The 10,985-nt window shown below is 44.4% G+C and overlaps 1 protein-coding gene across 4 annotated transcripts in view; it reads left to right on the forward strand.

Moving 5' to 3' along the window:
* Positions 1–10,775, forward strand: part of slc16a13 (solute carrier family 16 member 13) — a 48,725-nt gene extending 37,950 nt beyond the window's left edge. For all 4 annotated transcript variants that reach the window (XM_045701389.1, XM_014155918.2, XM_014155920.2 and 1 more), the window contains exons 3-8: positions 96–323; positions 466–609; positions 777–1,033; positions 3,119–3,313; positions 3,451–3,790; positions 7,513–10,775. In XM_045701389.1, coding sequence (XP_045557345.1) covers positions 98–323; positions 466–609; positions 777–1,033; positions 3,119–3,313; positions 3,451–3,790; positions 7,513–7,847 — 1,497 coding nt within the window. In that variant the 5' untranslated portion in view covers positions 96–97 and the 3' untranslated portion in view covers positions 7,848–10,775. The remainder of the gene's footprint in view (positions 1–95; positions 324–465; positions 610–776; positions 1,034–3,118; positions 3,314–3,450; positions 3,791–7,512) is intronic.
* Positions 10,776–10,985: the final 210 nt, after the last annotated feature.

Here is a 10,985-nt window from a genome sequence, read left to right on the forward strand (position 1 = left end):
AATGTAGTGTTTCTAATACATGGTTTAAACAGGGTATTTCTGAAGTATCACAAATAACATCTCCTTTCCTCTCTCTCCATATCTCTCCCTCCCAGCCATGGCAAAGCTGCAAGCCCCCCAGGCGCTTCAGAGCCAGCCAGCAGCCCCAGATGGTGGGTGGGGCTGGGTGGTGGTGGGGGCCCTGTTTGTGACCTCTGTCCTGGTGTTTGGGATAATCCGGAGCATGGGGGTCTTCTTCGTGGAGTTTGTGCAGTACTTTGGGGAGAGCGCCCAGGCTGTCTCCTGGATCACATCCATAGGGTTGGCCATGCAGCAGTGTGTCAGTGAGTATCGTATGTATGTATGTATGTATGTATGTATGAGAGGAGGGTAATGCCCCATGTGAATGCTCATACAAATGATATTTTGTCCGTTGTACACAGTGTGACTGGTAGTTAAACCTGTGTGTGTGTGTGTTTTCCCCAGGTCCATTTGGCACAGCATTGTGTAATGGATACGGTGCCAGACCTGTAGTGATGGCAGGAGGTTGTCTCTCTGCACTGGGCTTCATCCTGGCCTCACAGGCCACCTGCGTCACACACCTCTACCTCACGTTGGGTGTCATCTCAGGTACACACACACACACACACACACACACACACACACACACACACACACACTTGGACCTAAAAACACTCACATGCTACTTTCTGTTTCTCTTTTATGTCCAAAACTCTGAACATCCAGTATATAACTCCCTCTTTCTCCCCTCCTTCACCCTCCGGCCTACCCTCCAGGTTCGGGCTGGGCATTAGTATTCACTCCTATGGTGGCGTCAGTGATGCAGTACTTCAACCGGAAGCGCTCCCTGGCCATGGCGCTGGGCTTTACGGGTGTGGGCCTCTCGTCCTTCGCCTTCTCACCCCTCTTCCAGCTCTTGGTGGAGATGTACACCTGGCGGGGTGCCCTTCTCATCCTGGGGGGCCTCAGCCTCAACATGGTGGCCTGCGGAGCCCTCATCAGGCCCCTAGGGACTCACAAGGCTGTAGCTGCGGTAGGAACATCCATTTACATTTTTGTCATTTTAGCAGATCCTCTTATCCAGAGCAATTTGGGTTGATTACCTTGATCAAAGGCACATCGACCTCCTGTAACATCTCTCTCTCTCTCGTGTCTCTGTCTCTCTCTCGTGTCTCTCGTGTCTCCAATGTTTCTAAAGTCTTTGAAAGCCAAGTTAATAAACAGATCACTGACCATTTCGAATCCCACTGTACCTTTTCCGCTGTGCAATCCGGTTTCCGAGCTGGTCACGGGTGCACCTCAGCCACGCTCAAGGTACTAAACGATATCATAACCGCCATCGATAAAAGACAGACAGCCGTCTTCATCGACCTGGCCAAGGATTTCAACTCTGTCAATCACCGTATTCTTATTGGCACACTCAATAGCCTTGGTTTCTCAAATGACTGCCTCACCTGGTTCACCAACTACTTCTCTGATAGAGTTCAGTGTGTCAAATTGGAGGGCCTGTTGTCCGGACCTCTGGCAGTCTCTATGGGGGTACCACAGGGTTCAATTCTCGGGCTGACCCTTTTCTCTGTATATATCAACGATGTCGCTCTTGCTGCGGGTGATTCCCTGATCCACCTTTACGCAGACAACACCATTCTGTATACATCTGGCCCTTCTTTGAACACTGTGTTAACTAGCCTCCAAACGAGCTTCAATGCCATACAACACTCCTTCCGTGGCCTCCAACTGCTCTTAAACACTAGCAAAACCAAATGCATGCTTTTCAACCATTCGCTGCCCACACCCGCCCGCCCAACTAGCATCACTACTCTGGACGGTTCTGACCTAGAATATGTGGGCAACTACAAATACCTAGTTGTCTGGCTAGACTGTAAACTCTCCTTCCAGACTCGTATCAAACATCTCCAATCCAAAATGAAATCTAGAATCGGCTTTCTATTTCACAACAAAGCCTCCTTCACTCACGCCACCTAACTTACCCTAGTAAAACTGACTATCCTACCGATCCCCGACTTAGGTGATGTCATCTACAAAATAGCTTCCAATACTCTACTCAGACTGCATCCAATTTGCTATCACAGTGCCATCCGTTTTGTTACCAAAGCGCCTTATACCACCCACTACTGCGACCTGTATGCTCTAGTCGGCTGGTCCTCGCTACATATTCGTCGCCAGACCCACTGGCTCCAGGTCATCTACAATTCTATGCTAGGTAAAGCCCCGCCTTATCTCAGCTCACTGGTCACGATAACAACACCCACCCGTAGCACACGCTCCAGCAGGTATATCTCACTGGTCATCCCCAAAACCAACACCTCCTTTGGCCGCCTTTCCTTACAGTTCTCTGCTGCCAGTGACTGGAACGAATTGCAAAAATCGCTGAAGCTGGAGACTTACATTTCCCTCACTAACTTTAAACATCAGCTATCTGAGCAGCTAACCGATCGCTGCAGCTGTACATAGTCCATCTGTAAATAGCCCACCCAATCTACCTACCTCATCCCCATATTGTTTTTATTTACTTTGCTGCTCTTTTGCACACCAGTATCACTACTTACACACCATCATCTGCTCATCATCATTTGCTCATCTATCACTCCAGTGTTAATCTGCTAAACTGTAATTACTTTGCTACTATGGCCTATTTATTGCCTTACCACCTCATGCCATTTGCACACACTGTATATAGACTTTCTTTTTTTTATATTGTGTTATTGACTGTACGCTTGTTTATTCCATGTAACTCTGTGTTGTTGTTTCTGCCGCACTGCTTTGCTTTATCTTGGCCAGGTCGCAGTTGTAAATGAGAACTTGTCCTCAACTAGCCTACCTGGTTAAATAAAGGGGAAATACATTTTTTTTTTAAATGTAAAAGTTTGATAACTGGGTTTTGACATTTCATAATAGGACTCAAGGGGGTTCAACCTTTATACTACTGGAACAGTTACAAAACACAAAGTATCTGTGTTGTGTAATCTTGCGTGTGACGTCTTGTTTGGGTGCCAGCAGTGTTTGATGGACCTGTTTTCAAGGTTTTAAGTAATTGGTTTCAGCATCAGTCTCTTTCTCTCATGCTCTTCTTCGCCCCTCTCCTCGCTCTTTCCAGCTGGCCCCAGGTGAGAGTGCCTGGTCCTGCGCCTCCATCTTCCACCGGGCCTACTCCTACCTGGAGCTTTCCCTCCTCTTCCAGCGGCCCTTCCTCACTTACAGCCTGGCCATCACCTTCTTCAACTGTGGCTACTTTGTGCCTTACGTCCACCTGGTGGCCCACAGCCGCAACGAGGGCTTCTCCCAGTATCAGGTTTGAATGAGCCTATTTCACGATTACATCACTGTGATTATCCAAAATGATTATCGCTTACCAATTGTTTTGTTCAGTTTTTGTTGCTCTGATTGGTAGATGAGTAGATTCATGTCAACTGTTTCAATCTTATCCAGGCTGCCTTCGTCATCTCAGCCACGGGTGTGACGGACATCGTGGGCCGTTTGGTGTCCGGCTGGGCCTCGGACCTGGGCCGTCTTCGTCTGCCCCACATGCTGGTCCTCTGGACGGGCCTGTTGGGCCTCTCCCTCCTCATGCTGCCCCTGGGCTCCCTGGGGGGGTCCTACCCGGGCCTGCTCACCATCAGCCTGGCCTACGGGTTCTGCGCCGGCGCCATGACTCCCCTGGTGTTCGCGGTGGTGCCGGAGATCGTGGGCATGGAGCGGATGCTGGGCGCCCTGGGGCTGCTACAGATGATCGAGAGCGTCGGGGGGCTGCTGGGGGGACCGCTGTCTGGTACGAGAGATACTGGAGAGGAGTAGAGCAGCCGTTGACTGCTGTTGGATGTTGAAGGAATTGTGGATAGATTGCAGAGTGCACTCCTGTTCCCCAAGTTTGGCCACCTTTTCCCTAAGTGCTGCTCTAAGGACATTTTTATTCTGTTGACCCCGTAATGGTTGAGGTCAAGTTTGGAAACTCTTCTGCCTTCTGTCCTCCCCTCAGCTGCATGCTAGCTCATCCATCCCTCTACGTGTAGTTTTACGTAACTCCCTCACACAGAAACACGTTTTAGCAAGATGACCCCTTTTACTCAGGTTGGCCCCATGTCTTTATGGGTGACCTGTCTTGACCTTGAGGTACCATGTAAGGGGAGAAGAGGCCGTATGTAACCTAATAGAGGCTCCATATACATTGAGTGTACAAAACATTAATAACACCTGCTCTTTCCATGACATGACCAGGTGAATCCAGATGAAAGATATGATACCTTATTGATGGCACTTGCTAAATCCTCTTCAATCAGTGTAGATGAAGGGGAGGAGACAGGTTAAAGAAGGATTTTTAAACCTTGAGACAATTGAGACATGGATTGGGTATGGTGCCATTCAGAGCGTGAATGGGCAAGATAAAATATTTAAGTGCCTTTGAACAGGGTATGGTAGTAGGTTTGAGTGTGTCAAGAACTGCAACGCTGATGGGTTTTTCACCATCAAGAATGGTCAGACACCCTAAGAACATCCAGCCAACGGTAGGCCAGGTCATTTATGAAATAGGACAAAGGAGGCTGACACAAAGCTGACACGAATTGTGGAGTACAACATTGGTGCCCGAAGCCCTATAAAATAATGCACAACTCGTCGTACCTTCACACAAATGGGGTATGGTAGCCGACGACCATACAGTGTTCCACTTCTTTCAGCAAAAAAACAAGAAACTACTGTTGCAGGGGTATGGGAGGAAAACCACAGGGGTATGGGAGGAAAACCACAGGGGTATGGGAGGAAAACCACAGGGGTATGGGAGGAAAACCACATGAGCACATGCGTCCATCATGCCGCCTGTCAATGCCACAGGATATCTGAACATCATTGCCAATCAAGTGCATCTCTTCATGGCAACTGTATCCATCTGCAAAAAAAAAAATTGTCAGTAAGATGATGTCCCATGCCGCAAGGCTAGGATTGTCCTGAAATGGTTCCACGAACATGACAGTGTGTTCAGCTTACTGCAGTGGCCTGCCAAGTCACCAGATCTCAATCTAATTGAGCTTCTGTTGGATGAGATGGAACGAGCTATTCAGAGTAAAGATCCATTACCAGCCAACTTGACACAACTGTTGGAAGCGTTGGAGTCACCATGGGCCAGCACCCCTGTGGAATGCTTTCGACACCTTGTAAAGTCCCAGGCCTTACGAATTGAGGCTGTTCTGAGGGGAAAAGGGGGTGCAACTCAATATTAGGAAGGTGTTCTTAATGTTTGGTGTACTCTTGACACTTAAAAATGTCAGCTAGTCAACACCGGGTCAAATCAGTTGATGATTAGCTAACCATGTTAAACCCTTTAGCCTACCTGTTGGATATCAATACAGTCCAAGTGCTTTATTGCTCTCACTCTCTGGCCATTTGACCTCCCACACACTTTCTCCACCCCATTCAAGTATATTTAGCCAGATCCTAATTGGTATGTTGAATTTTATGTTCCTTTTGATGGCGTAGAAGGCCCTTCTTGCCTTGTCTCTCAGCTCATTCACAGCTTTGTGGAAGTTAACTGTGGCGCTGATGTTGAGGCCATTTTTTTGTGTTCTCTAGGACAACGGTGTCTAGATGTAATTTGAATTTGTGGTCCTGGCAACTGGACCTTTTTTGGAACACCATTGTTTTTGTCTTCCTGGGATTTACTGTCAGGGCCCAGATCTGACAGAATCTGTGCAGAAGATCTAGGTGCTGCTGTGGGCCCTCCTTGGTTGGGGACAGCAAACAGTAGACATTTGACTTCAGATTCTAGTAAGGCGAGGCTGGGTGCTGCAGACTGTTCTTGTGCCCTCTCCAATTCCGTTGATATATATGTTGAAGAGGGTGGGGCTCAAGCTACGGCCCTGTGGAAAGAAATGTGTATTTTTTCCAATTTTAACAACACCCTTGTTGTTTGTGTACACGGATTTTATAATATTGTATGTTTTTCCCCTAATATCAATGTGTATAGCAGACCCTCATGCCAAATTGAGTCAAAAGCTTTTTTGAAATTGACAAAGCATGAGAAGATTTTGACTTTCTTTTGGTTTGTTGGTTTGTCAATTAGGGTGTGCAGGGTGAATTTGTTGTCTGTCATATGGTAATTTGGTAAAAAACCAATTTGGCATTTGCTCAGTACATTGTTTTCACTGAGGAAATGTACAAGTCTGCAGTTAATGATATTGCAGAGGATTTTCCCAAGATTGCTGTTGACGCATATCCCACAGTAGTTTTTGGGGTCAAATTTCTCTCCACTTTTGTGGATTGGGGTGAACAGTCCTTGGTTCCAAATATTGGGGAATATGCTAGAGCTGAGGATGATGTTAAAGAGTTTAATAAGTATAGCCAATTGGAATGTGTGGTCTGTATATTTTATCATTTCATTTAGGATACCCTCAACACCACCAGCCTTTTTGGGTTGGAGGGTTTGTATTTTTTCCTATAGTTCATTCAATGTTATTTGAGGATCCAGTGGGTTCTGGTAGTTTCTAAAAGTTGATTCTAAGATTTCCATTTGATCATGTATATTTTTTTCCTGTTCTTTGTCATAGAGCCAAAAAGATTGGAGAAGTGGTTTATTGATACATCTCCGTTTTGGATAGATAACTGTTGTTTGTTTAGAGTTTTCCAATGGTTAGAGTCTATCGATTCTTCAATTATATTGAGCTGATTTCTGACGTGCTGTTCCTTTTTTTCTGTAGTGTATTCCTGTATTGTCTTAGTTATTCATCATAGTGAAGGCGTAGGCTCAGGTTTTCTGGGTCTCTGTTTTTGGTTGGACAGGTTTCTCAATTTCATTCTTAGGTTTTTGCATTCTTTATCAAACTATTTGTCATTGTTGTTAATTTTCTTAGGTTGTCTGCTTTAATTGCTTATACTTGATAGGGAAGCTGAGTGGTCAGATACACAGTTTAGGTTTTCTACTGCCAAGTTTACACCTTCACTTTTACAGTAAAACATTTTTTCTAGGAAGTTGTCTAAAAGGGATTGAATTTGTTGTTGCCTAATTGTTTTTTGGTAGGTTTCCACACAATTTTCATTCCATCTATAGCATTTCTTAATATTATTCAGTTCCTTTGGCTTTGATGCCTCATGATTGAGTATTGCTCTGTTCAAGTAGACTGATTTTGTTGTGATCTGATAAGGGTGTCAGTGGGCTGACTGTGAACGCTCTGAGAGACTTTGGGTTGAGGTCAGCGATAAAGTAGTCCGCAGTACTACTGCCAAGAGATGAGCTATAGGTGTACCTACCGTAGGATTCTCCTCAAAGCCTACCATTGACTCTGTATTTTCTCTCACACTTTTCGCAGTCCCTCTCTCCTTTTCCCTATCTGTGACCATCTGTAGTCTCCTAACACTCTCTCACCCCCTCTTTCCTTCCCTTTCCCATATGCCGCTCCTTTTCTCTCTTCCAATGGTTGTCTAATGCCTGCCTCTCTCTCCATCTCCCCCCCCCTCTTTCTCTCTCTCTTCTGTTTTTCTCTAATACATTTTCTCTCTCTGCAGGTTTGCTGAAGGACCTGACAGGCAGTTACACGGCCTCCTTCCTGGTCGCTGGTGGTTTCCTCCTGCTGGGTACCATGGTAACGACCACTTTGCCTCACTTCTTTTCCGGCACCGACCAGCACCCTCTCCAGAGACACGCCCGCAACCACAACAACAAGCAGCAGCAGAGCCCCGAGTCTGGCCTCATGACCAACTCCATATCAGAGAAACTCGACCACATAGATACCATACCGTACTCTCAACCGCAACTGGACCGCAACAGCCTCCAGCCAGAACCAGAGGTGTACATGCCTTTAAACCGAAGCAGGACCGATGATGCCGCTACTAAATGTTGATTGGTTGTGTGACGTTAGCAACCATACCTTACTTAGCCAATAGGGCGGCTGAATGCCTGGTTTCTCAGTGGAGTTTCATGGTTAAGGTGCATGAGTGCTACAGGTTTATATTCCGAAGTCGTGTACATTTGTGGAGGAGGAAGACACAGACAGCAAGGCAAAAATACAAATGGGTAGTGTGGGATGTCTACCGCACACATCCAACCCAGTCAGCGGGTTCATCAGCAGACAGTATATCGTGTTACATATGACTTGGCAGCGTTATGACCATGGCATTTCACACGCATAGCTTCTAACCAGAGGAACCTGGTGGGAGGACCTATAGCAGGACAGGATCATTGTAATGGCTGGAGTGGAATCAATGGAACGCTATCAAACACAGCAACCGTATGGAAACTCCGTTCCATTGATTCCATTCCAGTCATTACAATGAGCCCTTCCTCCGATAGCTCCTCCACTGCTCCATATGTCATCATGACTTTCAGAATTTGCTCATGTAAAGTCTGATTTAGTTTTCTAGCTGTAGAGAAAAGATCAACACGGTGAGTGGCATTCGGTATAAGAAGTCCTCAGGCAACTCAGCTAGCTATACATCACAGACCATATCATGTGACAGACTAGTTCGTGGCATATGTCCAAAAATGTTTTACCCTTCTCTCTCTCCATCCAAACAGGGCCTAGGGGTAGCCCACAGTAGGCTACCATATCACTGCAGGATCAATGTAGGTGTACTCACAAAATCAACCACAGCTGGATGGCAGAATGTTTATTTTGTAAGGAACTTCTAAAAGCTAAACAAGGAACCGTTCACACCAGGGCCCCTATTAGCATTCAATATCTTCAATGAGAAAGGCATCTGATTTGTCATTTTAAAAACATCAGTCGGGCTCTATCTTTACCCATACTAAATAGGGAGAGGAGAATCTGGTTTGAGTTATTTTCCCCCACCCAACTCTCTGACTTGTCTAATCTAGTAGGCTACGCGTAAGATTCAGTAACACTAATCCGTTTTCTTTTAATCATTCTCTGGAATGATTTATTCAGATGACTGTCATTTGGTGTTCTATGTCAAAAAATAGTTGATTGTTTTATGTGTTTACTTCTCTGACCCCTGGGATTATTCAACTAACTCCTGGCCACAGTCCCATATGAGGATATGCTGCTATGAGGATATGAAGAGGTTAATTCTAAAACGCTATATATCCATTTTTCAGAAATGTTTGTAAATTAGCTTTTGTAGTTTAAAGAACTTATAAAAGAGATTGGTGTGTGTTTTTCACTATCTAATAGGCATGGGGTTGTTCAATGACAGACATGTATTTGTTTAAAATCTATCACTTGATGGTTTCATTTCAGAGAGATAAATAATCATGTTTTGTTGCAAACCGCTATATATCCGCCTCACTCGGAGGAATAACTAGTACTGCTAGGTTTAACACGGTCAAATGTAATAAATAACGACATCTTTTCATAAAGAACTGCACAAATTATACATTTGTTACATCAATATAAAAAAAATGAATCAATATAGCAATATTAGATCTGTGGGCTGTAAAATAGTTACATTTGACATTTCAGTCATTTGGCAGACGCTCTTATCCAGAGCGACTTACAGTTCGTGCATTCATCTTAAGATAGTTAGGTGAGACAATCACATATCGCAGTCAAATGTACAAAATTCCAGCTAAACAATGGATATATAGAGTTTTGCAAATAAATGAAATAGTTAAACACATCTAAAATCTATTCATTAAAAGTCGGAAAACAGTCATATTTTACACCCATGAAGATACCCATAAGGAATCATTTCTGATGAAAAAAACGTCGGAAAATGGGTGGATATAGTGTTTTTGGAACAAAACTCTTCATATAGACTGTCTATTCCTCATGTACAATAATATTATACAATCATATATTTTGGACTAAACACCAAAGGAACTCCAAAAGATTGAGCTTAGTGTAGATGGAAGCACAGCCTCAGGGGCATGGACTCTACAAGGCGTCGAAAGCATTCCACAGAGATGCTGGCCCATGTTGACTCCAATGCTTCCCACAGTTGTGTCAAGTTGGCTGGATGCCCTTTGGGTGGTGGACAAGGGATCATAGCTTTCAGTCTACATCTTGAAAAGAGCAGGTGTTCTTAACGTTTTATATACTCAGTGTATATCTAGACTTCCAAGTTTTTGAAAAGATCATCAAAGGACGAGGTGTTTTCCCAAAGCAAGTATGGAATAGGCTACCTACTGACATGTAGTTACTCACTGACAGTGTGCTCTCCTAATTTCCTGAACTTTCTCAGTTCAGTCAATCAACGTAATCTTCTGTTTACTGAATATCAAGTGCTGTTCAAATTGTATGTAGTTACTCTCATGTGAATTTCTCTTGTTCATCATTTATTTCCATGTTTTTTTCTTTCTTTTTTTGCAAGGTGAGGGCTAGACAATTTTTCCCCCGACCCAAATCTGTTCGTGCTGTCTTCCAACTCCTCTGGTCATTGTCGCGCCGAACAATTTGACAGATCTGGGACCAGGCTAAGACAATCATGATCTGGATTTGGTTGGCAGAACACTTCTAGGTAATCTAATTGGTCAGTTGATACTTTTGTCAGTGACTATATTCACATGTACACCAGAGGAGGCTGGTGGGAAGAGCTATAGGAGTATGGGCTCATTGTAATGGCTGGAATGGAATGGTCTCAAACATATGGAAACCACGTTTGACTGCGTTCCATTTATACCATTCCAGCCATTACAATGAGCCGTTCTCCTATAGCTCCTTCCACCAACCACCACTGATGCACATAGTATTCCGGATAATAGCTCATATCCCAGTTAAGGTCTTATTCAGGATAAGATGTTTATATGCACTTTTGCTATCCCGCTTATAAGTATTTCTGTATCCATGAATAAACAAAATATTCCTAATTTGCCCAGGGACGGCAGGACGATTTTTTGACGGGATGAGGGGGACTATTATGATATTTTTCCGACATTAAGTAGGCTATTTGTTAGTCAACTTGTCTATAACTAGATACATGCAGCTTCTCTTCTGTCATTACTTGGTGCTCTAGAATACTAAATTAAGCCTTGCTCACCAGAATGTCATAAATTGATAGAATTAATGCATCATCAACAATTT

The sequence above is a fragment of the Salmo salar genome, chromosome ssa18 (genome assembly GCF_905237065.1).
Source record: "Salmo salar chromosome ssa18, Ssal_v3.1, whole genome shotgun sequence".
Lineage (NCBI taxonomy): Eukaryota > Metazoa > Chordata > Actinopteri > Salmoniformes > Salmonidae > Salmo > Salmo salar.